The 15742-nt window shown below is 38.7% G+C and overlaps 1 protein-coding gene across 1 annotated transcript; it reads left to right on the top strand.

The window, feature by feature from the left end:
• Nucleotides 1–546: 546 nt before the first annotated feature.
• Nucleotides 547–14719, top strand: SLC17A5 (solute carrier family 17 (acidic sugar transporter), member 5). Its single transcript, XM_010182335.1, has 9 exons — nt 547–601; nt 2907–3103; nt 4419–4652; nt 5160–5247; nt 7592–7678; nt 8878–8996; nt 10855–11013; nt 13136–13268; nt 14568–14719. Exons 1-9 carry the CDS (start codon nt 547–549, stop codon nt 14717–14719), a joined length of 1224 nt encoding a protein of 407 aa, XP_010180637.1.
• Nucleotides 14720–15742: the final 1023 nt, after the last annotated feature.

Here is a 15742-nt window from a genome sequence, read left to right as displayed (position 1 = left end):
CCGAGGGCATGGTAGGATTTGATTTTTAAGGCAGGATTTGAGAAAGACTAATTGCTTGTTTTGGAAATGTGGAAAGGAAGGGAGGTGGAAGGAGGCAGGAAAGATAATTACAGGAGAGGAGGATCGTTATGGGGTCAAGGCTTAACAACAGAGTTGGTGTGTTTAGGGGCTTGTCTGTGCTTTGTGGTTTCCCAAAACAGACAGACTACAAAGAATAAAATAAGATTTTTGAGTTTCTTCAGTGTGTCATGCAAAAATACTCTAACCTACTTGGGAAATGTGTAACAGCAGCAAGAGGGGCTGCTAACAAAATGATGTAAAAGTGCCAGAAAGAGAGAAATTTGAGTGTAAGTCGGTTACTAAAGCAATATGTTCTTAAGTTTGCACAATGAGTCATGCTCCAGTTGAGGTGGTTCACCTCACCCACAATGAAAAATACGGCAGAAGAGCAACTTCCTTTAACTGCCATGCAACTTGTAGTGCAGACCTATTTTTTTAACTGCAGTTTAAGAACCTTGTTCAATTATAGCCGCAGTATTATAAAACATGCCCCTGAAATCAGAATTAACTATAGATGTAGGACCCAAGACTACCGGTCAAGGTAAGACCTGGAACATTATGGTTAGCTGGCTTAAACTTTAAGGGGGGAAATGTCTGTGTCTCTTTGATTATGGCAATCTCCTGCAGAGGTGGTTGACTGAAACGCGTCTGGAATCTTCTCGAATCTTCTTTCCTGTTGACCTGGTCTAATATTCTCAGGTATAGTAAATTCACTCAGTGGAAAGATAGGGAAGCAGGCATGTGTTTCAGATTTGCAGATCAACATGTTTATTAGATTTTTATGATGAAGTATGTACGGCTGAAAAACAAATGTGACCCTAGTGATCTTGAGTTCTTGCACGTCTGTTTTATGGAGCTTGCTCCATAAAACCAGTAAGAGGTTTCTAGAAGAATGGTAATAGATGTTCCAGTTAATCTGCATTTCCAGGGAAGGGTTACATCATCAATGATATTCAACCTTTGTTATTGTTGTTTAACCCCAGCAAATACAGGTAGCTGAAAGGTTAAATAGCTTTACCTGTAATTATATTCATTGCTATGAATTATATGACTAGGCATTTTCTATTTAAGGCAAATTGCCTTTTAAACAACAATAAAGGGCAGCGAAGCTGTTTGACTAGTTTTTATACACTAAGCACTTCCTGCTCTTGGTGCTTATTGTTTTTACTGCAAGCAATAAAATTTTGGCTGCTCTCCTTCATGCCATTTAAAAATTGGATGTGCCTTTCCAATGCTGCTGAGTTGAGACTTGCAATTACCGCTGGTCTGGAAGGTATTTTGCATATTTGGACAGTAGCTTCACTTATTACTCATTTACTAAATGAATACAGCAAATACAGCCTCTCTGAGTCATTTTAACCACTTGTGCAGCCATAATGACCTTCACATAAAGCGAGGACTTCAAAAATGGGAAAGTTCTACTCCTTTCATGAAAAATACTGTTTTGCAGAAAGGCTCTGTTGGTGTCGCCACTGAAAAAGACAAAATTGCAGAGGCTCATTCCTTGTTTCCAGGAAGTTACTGGGAAGGGGGAAGTCTTTAGATGGTATTTCTCTGGTATTTCATACCAGGGAATTCAGTCAAGAGACACGCTGCAGTAGCAGATTAGGCTCCAATCAGTGCTGTTCATAGATATACTTGTTCTATTCGTGATTTGAATTCTGAATAGTCAGAGAAAGATGGCATCACTGCAGACTGATGTAACATCTGCAGGTGCTGATCTCCAAGCCTCCCGGAGTTTCAGACATCCAGGTCGTAAAATTTTCCATTAGCATCATAGTTTCCTCACGAGGTGGGAAACTCCACCACCTAACTATTTCTGAATTCAGTAGATTCTTCAAGTAGTTTCTCAACAATTTGACATTTCTGCTCAGTAGGCTCAGACATCCCCAGTTCATAAAGAGTATCTGCAGAGCTGTAAACTGTATTTTGTGTTGCTACAAAATTTATTGCCACTGGTGGTCTGCTGGCCAAGTTACAGCTCAACTCTGATCTGCATCTCCTGGTACTGATGAAGGATCTCTGCCAAATGCTGCGCACTGCTGTGTAAGGGAATCAACAATTAAGTGCGAAGTCTGATATCTGGGTTTAAACGGCTGACAGAGCCTGCTGAATGCCACAACACAGATTTTATGTTGAATTTAAGACTCATTTTCCTATGTCAACTTTATGGTTGTATGGTGACTGCAGAAGAGGGATAGTTGAGAAATTGCTGCTGCACTGTTCGCCATTGCCCTTCTTCTAATTTTTTTCTCTTTGGCAACTGTTAGCAAATGCATGTTCCTTTATAAGCAAACTTATACAAGGAAGACATGTGCTAGAAAACAGCCTGGAATCTCAATGGTTGTTCTTTAACATTGCTGTAAGAGCCTCAGGTTTTTTTGAACCGTTTTCATATATATGACAGGCTTCCCACTAATCTTAGGAGGTTTTTTTTAATGTGAACTTCTACTTTGAATACATATTACTGTATTTTGGAGAGGACTTTTGGAAACCATGCTTCTAAATCCATTTCTGCAGACCACACGCTACACTTCCACTGTAGCCCCTACACTTGTGTGAGTAGCCACCAATTGGCTAAACCAGAATTAAATTTGTTTTACACATCGCTAGAAAAGTGGACGCTTGTGTTTTTGTTTTTCCACCCTCAGTCTCTACCTCTGTTGAATAGACTCCTTAGGACTAGGACAATTCGCTTGTTTTCTTGCTTATTTTTTCTTACAATTTCTTACAAATTTCTAAGACTGTTTGTAACAAAAAAAACCCCAAAACAAACCCACTCATCACTTGTTCTTACTTTGTTAGGTTTGGTTAAAACAAACATTTTTTGTTTCCTCTCGTTTCAGTCCCTGCATGCTGCTCAGCTCGCTACAACCTAGCCCTGCTGGCCTTTTTTGGGTTCTTCCTCCTGTACGCGTTACGTGTGAACCTAAGCGTTGCTCTGGTGGATATGGTAGAGCCTAACACAAGCTTAGCAAAGAATACGACTTCCAATGTGTGTCCAGATCATTCCTCCTCCATAAATGTTCCTCGCAACACAACGGTGAGGTCTCAAACATATTTTCCTTTAAAGTATCATGCAAAAATGTCTTGAATAGAAGGCTGTGATTGATGACTCATGCTTAGGTGGCAAGAGGACAGGCTCCTCTTTACCAGATGGCCTTTTCAGTGGTTCCTTTAAAGCTCTTCTGAAAAATAATAGCTTTAAATGACTGGCTAATTTAGAAGACTCTGCTCAGGGTTCCTTTTTTTTAATGTACATCCTTGTGTGCTATTCCTGACAAATTGGCTGATTTGACCTTGTAGATCTGCTGGGACTCGCTGTTTTATATGCCAGTGATCAACTGTTGCTGTTTCATCTGCGTCAGAGCTCGCATCACTGTCTGTATCTGTCTGTTCTTCGTACAGTCTCAATGGCATGAAATCTCATTACAAATTAACATGTAATGTTGTTCTTCTCGCTTCTTTGATCTCTTTCCCAGACCATGATTCTTGTCTTTATGGCCTTTATCTCCGATTTCCCTTCCACTAATCCTTAAAGTCACATTTCTTAACTGAACAGAACTGTTGGGTATGAGAAAATGTTTTCTTAAAAAAAACCAAACAACAATCCACAACCAACTTTGTGAATTTGAACTTGCATAGATCCTATCTAATAATTGAAATTTATTACCGAGCACTCTTGCCGTCTTCTTGCCTTCATTTTGCTTGCTCATGTAGAGGTCATTTATTATTAATCAGAAGCAAATTATAACTGCGAACTTTATGGGAAGAAGATTCTGCCTCATCACTTCTGTGAAATGTATGCTGCTCATTTAGATGCTCAAAAATTGGACTTTTGGAAGTGATCCCAAACTTCAAAACCACTTTATTGGGCAGTAGTTCATGTCTTCTTGCTGACTTCCTTTATAGCTTCAGGCTCCTTATCTCGATCATCTTTTCTTTTATTACTTTGTCTGCTGAAGTCATCTTCCCTCTGCTGTGCTTATCCCCTTTTTCCCACCTACCCTTGTAAGTCCTGTCTTTGGTTGCTCTCTTTCTTTATATTAAATTTAAGCATCTGCATCTCCTTGTTTGCTTTTCTGTCCATAAACTTTCTGCAGGACAAGCCTTTTTGTAGAGAATGCCAATGTCCACACTGTGATACAAGAAGTGGGATTCATACTCTCGCAGACGACGTAATCTGTACCCGTGTCACCTAACCCAAAAAGGGATAACTGCCTGAGTGCTTATATTTCACATTGGGATGTTTTTTTGTGATGATGGATTAAAGTTATATAAAGTATGGTCAGATAAATTGCTCTTTTGAACTTACTGCATTTAGGTTCTTTGATTATTCTTTTTTCTTTTGTTTTTAGGGGGTAAAGTATTCTTGGGACGCTGATACTCAGGGATGGATCCTCGGTTCTTTTTTTTATGGCTATATCGTCACTCAGATTCCAGGAGGATATCTTGGAAGCAAAATTGGAGGGAAGCTGTTACTGGGGTTTGGCATCTTTGGTACCTCAGTATTTACCTTGCTTACTCCCTTAGCTGCAAATCTGGGAGTTGGCTACCTCATAGCTGTCAGAGCCTTGGAAGGACTGGGAGAGGTAATTCTTTTCCTCTATGGAGCTTGAACATGTATCTGAATATTTGTATTTATATTGTATCTGAATAATTTACTAATAAAATTATAGTGCTTAGACCCTGTGGGTATTGCTATGCTGGAATTGTACATGGATTGTTTCCTTTTGAGAGTTTAGCTTTAATTATTTTGAATAATTAAAAAGTTTGCCCTGTATTTTAGCTTGAACTTTTTGAATAAGAAAAGGGTTTTATTTGTAAGGACATTTGAGACAAAACTAGAATTGTCTCTTCTCATCTGTCAGAAACCAGGATCTTGAAACACTATCGTTTGTATTTTTACAGCTTTTCCAGTATATACAGAATCAAGAGCAAGAGAAATTAATTCCATTTACTTACTCTCATGCCTTGCACGCTTTTTAAAAGTGGTTTCTTGGTAAACAAGAAACTAACAGACTGTACTACTGCTTTTAAATGAAATATGCTTTGAGTTCTAACATTGTTCCATGTCAGTAAAATAAAATCTTTTCTAGGGTGTTACCTTCCCAGCAATGCATTCAATGTGGTCATCTTGGGCTCCTCCACTGGAACGCAGCAAGCTCCTTAGTATTTCATATGCAGGTGAGAAATTCCCACGCTGATAACGGGATTATACATTTTTACTGCAGTAACTTAGAGGATCGACTTAAATCAAAAGGGATTTATATTAAAATTTTAATCGGCATTTAATCTGGAAAGTATAACATTGCATTAAATCTTGCTTTGCATTCATTATCTTCATTTATTCATGGCTTTTATAACCCTGAGAAAAGTACTGATCTGCAGTGAAGTATAAACTTCAGACTAACTTTGGTATAAAGCGGTGCAAAGAGTTACTGTGAAGCTGATTAACAGAAGATACTGTAAATAAAGGAGATTTAGTGCTAGGCACAGAAAAGCTGGGGCAGAATCACAGGATAGAGGTGTGTGGTTTTTTAGTTTTTTTGGGTTTTTTTAAAGTGTTTTTGGAGGAACTCAAGGAAGAAAATGTCCAAGGTCCCAGGTATTACTGCAAGAGCTCCTTGTCAGAGTCCAATACTCCCTGACCAGATTATTTTAGATATTCTACATGTGAAAGGTGTAATGTTTAATATCAAATGTACTTATTTGAAGATGCTTGATATTACACAGGATTTTTGAGTTAGCAGAGTGGTACAAAATATACTGAAAACAGTACAAATGTAAGCTAACATCTAGCAAAATATCACAATTGCAATACACATTTGCATTACTGGTCTCTAATATGCTCACCATCACGACACCGGGAATCCCTGGTCGCGGGGAAGGAATACATGGGTTGAAGGCAGCTCAAGTCTGTTGTTCTCTTAGAAATTCTGTTTTAGTTGTTTAGGTTTTGTACTCTGTTGGGCTGAGCCACATATTCACTCCCCTCGTGCTGGTCTGGCTAACTCAGGGTGACAGTCACACTTTTAATGAACTCATGGAGACACATGTACACCACCAGCTGATCCACTCAACTGCTGGTATCTCAGCTGATCCACTCAACTGACAGAGCTGTTTATCCAAAACAAAGGCCACCCTCTCGTCCCCTTTGTGTTGAGATAAAGTCAGATTCCTTTGCAACAGCAGTGGTCAGTCACACCCTGCGTTAGTCCCTGAGCCCATCTCCACTGAGATTTCCTCTGGTTTAGGGGTTTGCTGGTCAGTCCCATTGCTTGATGCAGCATTTGTGGGGCAGGTGAAAATGTATCTTTCTAAATTTACTTGTCAAAATTGATGTTATTTCTTTGAGGATGACAGATTTTGCATTCACTTAATGAAGTAATGGTTTGTTTACTCGCTCCTGTTAGTCTTAATTCTGTTACAGCTTTCTTATTTGACCTGGGCTTCATCAAGAAGACAGAGCTATACCATGTAAACTGTGGCTACAGTTTCTCAAGCAGCTAAGCCAGTTTAGTGGCTCACTTGGGCAAACAGGAATGAAGCCTTAATTCTTTCTTCCTCATGTTTCCTCACTTCCCTCCTAGTCAAGTGCCTCATTCCTTCCTTTGTGCTATTTCAAGCACTCACCAGACCCTTCCATGGGTCATAATAACATGTTTTCTGAGTTGAGATTAGGTTTGGAGAAGTGATTGTATGGCTAACATCAAGAGACAAGGTCTACTATTTCTCACCAGTAGAGTTCCTAAGTATGAAAATAATATGGGTTGGATTTGGGTTATCTACCTATCAAACCAGATTTGATAATCTGGTTTAGATATGGGGCAGAGGGAGGGAACCCACCGTCATTTGCAAAATATATATTGAATTATAAATTCAAGAATAGGTCTTTCCTGCTTTTGGCTTGTATCTGAAATGGAATTTGCTCATCTTTTCCTTCCTTTCCTGATCCTACACCCTGTCAAATTCAGGGACCATGGGATTTGAACCTGCTGGTTTTATGGATGCCCTCTGGCTCTTGTTCCTAGCATTCCTGTTTCTGTGGAGTTAGTAGGAGTTACGAGAAATGTGGATCGAATTTTATCAAGTCAAAATATTATCCCCATCTCTCTCAAGTCCTTACTTGTACTGTGCTCAGCTCACTCTCGTTTTGCAGCAATGCTGCTTGACTAATTTGCATTATTTTGGCTACGCTGGAGTCATCACTATTGGAGATGAATGTGCCAAGAGTGCCTGTCTTTTATCGCTCTTTGATTGTAATTTTGGATACTTGTGGCTCTGTTTACTTGGAGCTGCCAAAGCATCTTTTTTTATGCCTGTGTTTCTTTAAGGTGAAATGGCAGCTCCTAGTGGTGGTGAGAAATCTTTTCTGCCTGATTTATTACAGAAAAAAATAGAATAATTGTGAAATGCCACTTAGTTGAAGGGGGTCTACAGGAGATGTAATTATTATTTGAATTTTTATTATTTTAATAACTTTTATAATTTTAATTATTATTTTCCCACTTTGTTTTTCTTCTGGTAGGTGCACAGCTGGGAACTGTTGTGTCTCTGCCACTATCCGGTTTAATTTGTTACTATATGAACTGGGTTTATGTGTTTTACATATTTGGTAAGTGGTATTTTTTTAAAATTATTAAAGGTACATCTCATATTCTTTTTTAAAAGCATGGTATATTATAGAACTTATTTTAAGTTTTAAAGATGTATTAGACATCTTTTATTCCTCTGGGAAACTGGAGATATTTAAAGCTAAGTAGATTCCTGTGCATGTCTATATAAGCCTTGCTTCCAATGAGCAAAGCTGTCTCCGAGTTGGACAAAAGCTGGTTCAAGTCAAATGCTCTTAACTCTCCCGCCACTTGGAAACAGCAGGCTGGAATTTCTTATTTGAAGTGTGAAATTGAGTTAATAACTTTAATCCCAGGAACAAACTTCTCCTCAGAATGAAAGAACATGTGAAATGTTACTGCTCTTTTAAATGGAAAATCTCTCCAGCAGCCACAGGAGCCCTGAAGGAATGCCCAAAATGCAAGGCATAGCGTGTTTACTGGGAGTTACGTTCGAGAAGAAACAAAACCACAGAAAACAGTTTCTAATAGCATGTCATAGATCAAACTGATGCTTTTTGTAGGTCTGTTTAAATGCCTGAGCTGTTTCGTATTCTGCATGGGGAAGGAAGAATTAGAATAAAAGACAAGGGTTACACTTTCCTTAAGAAAAGTACCTCCAATTTCTGTATAAATAAGTGTTTAAAAGACAGAATTGGCCAAAGTTATATAAATTGCAATGTTTTATGAAAGTACAGTTGATTTGGGTTGACTATTGAAAAGGTACCATCTTTAAATGACAATTCTGGGGTCTGGCTTATGGTACATGGGTTCAGCTGTATGTAGTGATATTCTGTGTATATTTAAAAAGTACTTTTTTGTGATTAAATTTAACGTGAATTTTGATTTCCTCTGGGTGAGCCGTGTCCTCTCTGGTCATTCCATGTGACAGATAAAAATACAATATGTTTGTGTGCGCAACTTTCTTGCTGTACGAGGCATTTCCAAGAGGAAGGGAAAAAAAAGAAAAAAGAGCCCACAAAAAAGCACTTTCCTGCTTAGTCCTCTTTATTACTTCTAAATGTGCGTTGTTAAGCCACTTTGGGGAACTAGTGTTTGTATATAGATAGAAAAATAATGTTCATTAAAATTACATTAGAGTATTTGGAAAAAACATCTAAATCATCTGCAAATATTAGTCACACAAAAGAATTGCTTATGTTCTCATTCTATTTCTTTACCCATCTTCTCCCAACAATAGGTGCACTTGGTGTGTTATGGTTCTTCTTCTGGATGTGGCTGGTTAGCGATACACCAGAAACTCACAGCAGTATTTCACATGCTGAAAGGGAATATATACTCTCTTCTCTAAAAGATCAGGTACAGCACTTTGGTATAGTCGCACTTACTTAAATAAGAACATTGGCTGGATGGTCACATCCAGAGACTAGTGGTCAATGGCTCAATGTCCACATAGAAGACAGTGACAAGTGGTGTCCCTCAAGGGCCTGTACTGGGACCAGTGCTGTTTAATTTCTTCATTAATGATACTGACAGCGGGATTGAGTTCACCCTCAGCAAATTTGCTGACGATACCAAGCTGGGTGGTGCGGTCAATGTGCCAGAGGGAAGGGATGGCATCCTCATGAGGTTCAACAAGGTCAAGTGCAGAGTCCTGCACCTGGGTAGGGACAATCCTCATTACTGATACAGGCTGGGAGATGATGTGATAGAGAGCAGCCCTGAGGAAAAGTACTTGGTGTACTGGTGGATGAGAAGCTGGACATCAGCCACCAATGTGCATCTGCAGCCCAGAAACCAACCGCATCCTGGGCTGCATCACAAGAAGTGTGGCCAGCAGGGCCAGGGAGGGGATTCTGCCCCTCTGCTCTGCACTGGTCAGACCCCACCTGCAGTGCTGCATCCAGCTTTGGAGTCCCCAACACAAAAAGGACATTGAAGTGCTGCAGTGGGTCCAGAGGAGGCCACAAAGATGATCAAAGGGCTGGAGCACCTCCCCTGTGGGGACAGGCTGAGAGAGTTGGGGCTGTTCAGCCTGGAGAAGAGAAGGCTCCAGGGAGACCTTATAGCGACCTTCCAGGACCTGAAAGGTGCCTATAAGAAATCTGGGGAAGAGCTGTTCCCTAGGGCATGGAGCAATAGGATGAGGGGTAACGGTTTTAAACTAGAAAAGAGTAGATTTAGGTTGGATATGAGGAAAAAGCTCTTCCCCATGAGGTGGTCGATCAGTGGCCCAGGTTGCCCAGAGAGGTGGTGCAGGCCCCGTCCCTGGAGATATTCAAGGTCAGGCTTGATGGGGCTGTGAGCAACCTGATCTGGTACCAATGTCCCTGCTGACTGCAGGGGTTGGACTGGATGAGCTTTAAAGGTCCCTTCCAACCCAACACATTCTGTGATAAACCAGAAATATCATCATTAGCATCATGCTTTGTTGATATCTAGAAAAACATCCTTAATCTGAGATAAAAGCAAAATTTGTCAAACAAAAAGTTAAAAATACAATGTAGTTGTATGAGTGAGAAACAACCCGGGAATCAAACAAAGCATTTATGATAATACTTTTTGTCACAGATGTTGCTGTGGTGCTTTTTAAATAAAAAGCTCAAGTCTATCACTTCTATTTAAACAGGATCCAGAGCTGTATAATGTCTTTAAACTTTGTGGTACAACATTTTACAACTTTTTTTAATATGTCTTTTGGAGTAAGAAAGAGATTACTGTTTGTGGAGAAAACACTTTGAAAATGCTAAAGAGCTGGTTCCTAAAGCATGCATAAGAGTTTATTCCTGTGACTGGGAATGTGTTTACAACCTATGAAGCTGGCTGAGAGACCAAAGTTAATATCTAGGATTGAGTAGGAAAGATTCAGCTGAATTAACACAGGGTGTGACTTTTACTATGAATGATTTAAGGTTTAAAGCAGAAGGCAACAAATCTCAATGAGGGAAGGCATACTCGTTGAAATTCTGATTACAAAACTGATTACAGTGATTGGTTTACATCGCAATAGTTAACAACAGAGCAGTAACATACATTAATATACTTCCAGTATACATTAGTATAGCGGTAAAATTATGAAAGGATACTAATTTTCAGTAGAATATTCAGTATTCAGCACAGTAATTTATTCATTGTGAATAGATTTGGGTAGGATCAAAACACTGTACTTAATAAATGTTGATATTGATGTCCTGATCACTCTCTTCCCTTTTTCTAGCTTTCCACACAGAAATCAGTTCCCTGGAGGCCTATACTGGAGTCCCTTCCCCTCTGGGCTATCGTTGTGGCACACTTCTCTTATAATTGGACTTTCTATACACTTCTTACGCTCTTGCCCACGTACATGAAGGAAATCCTGCGGTTTGATGCACAGGAGGTGAGAGAAGTAAAAATACAGTCACTTTCTTCTGAATTAAAGAAATACAATAACAGAGATCTTCCCTGCTGTTTAGAATAGCAGAACCTGTTTAAGAACCTTGGAATGTAAATTTATAGCTGGGAAATGGTAAAATAAATCCCCACAATCAAAAATGTTGCTTGCCTTTTAATTTCCACTTGTTTTGAGGACTTATTTGACACATAGCTTAGTGCTAGCTTTCAAGCTCATTTTTCTGGTTGAAGATGCACGTTATCCACTTTTAACCGCTCCAATTTAAAACAATAACTTTAAAATCTTTTTCTCTGTTATATGGTTTGTATGATTGCTTCAGATTTTATAGCTTGTTCTATGGCCTCTGAGATACTATCTTGTAATTCTTTCCTTGCTGGTAAAGGAGAACATTTCCAGTTAAAAGAGAAAAATAAAACTAAGGAAATCATTGGACAAGTGGCATTCTTGAAAGTATTTTAAGTATTTTATTTCCCTTTGCAAACTGTCACTTTCTTTCCTTTTCTCAATGAGCAGCAGAGGTAAAAATACCTTGTTTTTTCAGTAAGGATGAAATGAAACCATAGACTTATGGTTCAGATATAGTGCTCATCAAGGAATTTTTTTTAAATGAAATTATTTCTCAGGGGAAAATTACAGGAGTGGGGAGGTGGAATATTCTTATTTATAGCAATTACTTGACTGTACCAGTCTTTAATGGCAGTTTCAGTGATAGTATAAACATCTATGAAAGTCATTTGCTCCAGCACCCCTCAATTGTGTGTGTTTCGTAAAATGTCATTGCATTACATGCGAACAGGTTCTGCCGTGAAGTGGTTTCCTATGTCTCTGGGTTATGTTTCTTCTTTTTGGAGTGACTTACAGGACTGACTGTTGGCAACATTAAAGAAGAAAAAGCTTGCATAATGGTGTTGGAGTAACTTTGTTGCCACACATTACGATGGAAATTGCATTACTGATTAAAATATTATGCAGTCGCTACTGTATAGTCCACCAGTCTCCATCCTAGAAAAAAGGGGTGGTTACAAATAGTGCTGTATCTTTGAACAGCACTTCATGAGAAGCTGGCGATTCTTTTGTTGCTGAGACTATCTTCTACTTTTCAAAACTTACTGCTTTTGAAAGCTGAGCATTGAAACACAACAGGCAGCACGTTTGAGTGCTGATAGAGTGAATTTCAGGTGGGGATGTATTTCTGGGCTCATTTCAAGTTAGATTTCCTAGGGAAGCTTTTGCTTCTTCTTTGACCATTATCTATTTTATATCAGTGTATAAATGTTAGTCTGTCTATCCAGTAGCTATCCAAATACCTCTTTTTAATCACAGATCAGGTCAAATTATAGTTCTGCTATCTGTAATTGTCCATAATTGTATAGAAAGGCTGTAAACCTATGAAGCTTACTAGTACCTTTTGTTTCTCCTCATCAAAAAATATGATGAATTGTGCAGAAATCTCTAAACAGCTCTTATTTAATAAGTAATGGAAGTTAACTTCAGTGTAAGTAGTGTCAGGTCCCAAGTAACAGCTTTGCTTTGGGATCATAGGATGTCTAGCCTGGATATGATTAATCCTAATTCTGTATCTTGTCTCTGATCACAGCCAGCATCAGATGTTTCAGCAGATAGATGTGGGATAATGTAATGCTGAAGAGTTATAGAAGACAAAACCCTGAGATTTCATGTAGCTTTCAAAATTCTGAATAACATTTACAGCTTCCACTTACTTTGGAAACTCACTTGAAAGCCTGTCCTTGAAATTGATGTTTCTGGAAACCTGCATGATCTGTTTAACGTCCACAAGTTACCTTCATGTATAGTTTTCTTTATGCTGAACCCGGTTGTGATTTAAACTTTTGAGTTTTTTGTCTGGCTGCATTGGTAGTTATGGATTAAGTCATGCAAGTGAGAGTTTACACACTGGTGTCTTTACAATGCTTTGCTTTTTTTGTCCTTAGGTTTCTCTCTTATGGTAATACCAACAATAGTGATGTGGATGGATGGTTTTGACACCTCTGGTTCAGTCTCTGCTAATGCTCCAGCACAAGTGATTTTTCAGCATATTGAATTGTCATTTCAGAGTTTTAACTGTCTTTTTTTATCTCCTTAACAGAATGGGTTTTTATCTGCCCTACCTTATTTTGGCTGCTGGTTATGTATAATTCTGTCTGGGCAAATTGCTGATCATTTACGGGAAAAACAGAACTTGTCCACTGTTTGTGTTCGCAAATGTTTCACCCTAATAGGTAGGTGCAAATATCACCTCTGTTTGGAACATGTAATACCAATCTGGGGAAAATTAAGGGTTTAGGAGAGTAGTGAGACATTCTGCTGTGAGATTAGGCAGGATTGTGTGTGGCTTGAGAGGAGCAGCTTTAGTAGTACATTAATTTGTCAAGAGTAAATCCTATCTTTTTCCATTTAAAAAGGAAGCCTATTGGATAAGAGAACAATAAGAGATTGCCAGAAGCTTTGTTTAGGTCAAGATACCTCATTCTTGCAAGCAAACTGATTAAATAAATGGTCAGCTAGAATAATCATTAAAGTGGTAATAATTGCTTGGCAGAATAACACTTTGTGAATGGCTTTCTCAAATGGAGACGGGATATTGTTCTGCATGAGCCTATTCCCAGCCCTGTGTTGTGCAGTTTTGTTTATTTAAGACTTAAGTAACTGAATAGGATTACACTTGTAAAATGTGCAGTTGCTACCAGAGTAGGAGAAGACCAAATAGAATCCAAATTTATCTTGACTAGTCGGGAGGAGAGATGATCTGAAATCACCAAGAGATCAACAGGATCCAGCTTTTTAATAAACACAAGTAGAAGGCTGTATTTAGGAAGGAGAGAAGTTGATTGCAGATTAAAAGAAGAGGCAGGGGAAAGAAGGAGCCAGCAGGCTCCCTTATAGATATACCAGATGTTCAGATCTTGTAAAAGTGAAATAAAACTCATTCTAGAAGATGTCTGCAGGAGAAGTGTGTGTGTGTGTGTGTGTGTGTGTGTGTGCGTGTGTGTATATGTGTGTGTGTGTGTGTGTGTATATGTGTGTGTGTGTGTGTGTATATGTATACACATATATTTGTATTAACTGTTCCAGCTCTACCTTATTATGACCTGCAGAAGTCAGTGTTTGCTCCTGAAACCTGGAGAGTTAATTGGGGATAATTTCTATGTAGTGCAGAGTTCACCTACCAGTGTCTGTGTGGCTTCTGTTATTTCTGTAACAATAACTAAAACTCACTTGTGAAGTCACTTTCAGTAAATGTAAGATTACTTTCAGTAATCACTTTTCAGTTGATTTTTGTTAGTTTTTCTTATCTAGCTGAAGTTTGTCCTTTGTAGCCAGAGTGGGATTTTTCTTGCCTGGCTTTGGTTTCCTGAGGCAGCAACAGGTTTGTAAGCCCCTGTAATGTATGTAATGCAGTACTGGATTCTGTACACTAGGTGGTGGTGAAAGTTGTATAGAAAATATAGACACAGCTTAGAGCCTCTTGGTGTCTCTCCTGTTAAAAGTCCATTGATTCTAAGATTTCTGTCTCACAGGAATGATTGGACCTGCAGTGTTCTTGGTAGCAGCTGGGTTCATAGGCTGCAACTATGCGCTCGCTGTGGCATTCGTGACCATATCAACAACACTGGGAGGATTTTGCACATCTGGCTACAGTATCAACCATCTGGACATAGCACCTTCGTGAGTATTGTTGAAGCTATTGCAAGTGCACATCATACATTATGACCATGTTTCTTTGTATTGCTGAGGTGTCTGGCAGGTTTAGCTATGAACCATGAAATGTAAACACCAACAGTGACCCAGGTTTATGATTTTAAGCACTGTATTTGCAAAAAGCGCAAGCTTGGCAGAGGATATGATATGAACAACAGTTTACAATAACTCAATTTTTGATCCTGCAGTAATAAATAATATAATTTCAGTAATTATATTTACTAAGCTTGTGTCCTGTTTGATTAATGATCTTAATAGGACAGGTTTTTGGAACAGTGCAATGCCATTAAGTGTTTCACTCTTTTAAACTTTTCCATCAGAACTATCAACCTTTAGCATGAACATAACCATATTTAAGCATTGTGATACAGGGAAATTGTTTGTATTTGAAACATATATTCTATACACTGGTATTAAAATCTCATTATAAGTAAGTGACCTGTTAACAGGAGATGATGAATCCCTTATGTATAGGATTAAACCACTGTTTTAAGAACGGAAAGCTAAACTTCAGGCTGTAATTTCTCAAATATGTTACAAATTAAGAACCTGTCAGACCCATCAATTTCCTGAAAAGCATGGGTGTATGTGTATTCTTTTGAAAGTCCACATAAGCATTCTTTGCACTGGTAAAAGTCAAATACTTTGCTCTGTCATTCATTTACCTATTTGTGGTAGCACTCAGATATGATCAGGGTCAAATTGCTTTATGACCAAAGAAGAGATTGTTTCTATACTAATGTGTAAGATGAAAAGAGTTTAGATGGAGAAGGAAGAAACATTTTGTAGAGATGTTACCTTGGAAGAATCCTTAAGATCTGGACAACTTATGTGGGAGACCTCAGCTCCAAATTGAAGATGGTACCCAGGCTTTGGCAATTCAGGGTAGTGGTTGTGTCCACAGTGATGGACAAGCTTTGACAACAGATGGATATGAAATAGTGGGACCCCAATTAATCTTGGCACGTGAGATGAGGTAGCAAGCAAGAGGGAA

This window comes from Mesitornis unicolor, unplaced genomic scaffold, assembly GCF_000695765.1.
Source record: "Mesitornis unicolor isolate BGI_N332 unplaced genomic scaffold, ASM69576v1 scaffold12994, whole genome shotgun sequence".
In the NCBI taxonomy this organism is placed as follows: Eukaryota; Metazoa; Chordata; class Aves; order Mesitornithiformes; family Mesitornithidae; genus Mesitornis; species Mesitornis unicolor.
The sequence above is the reverse complement of the archived record's forward strand: the minus strand, read 5'-3'. Positions and strand labels throughout refer to the sequence as shown.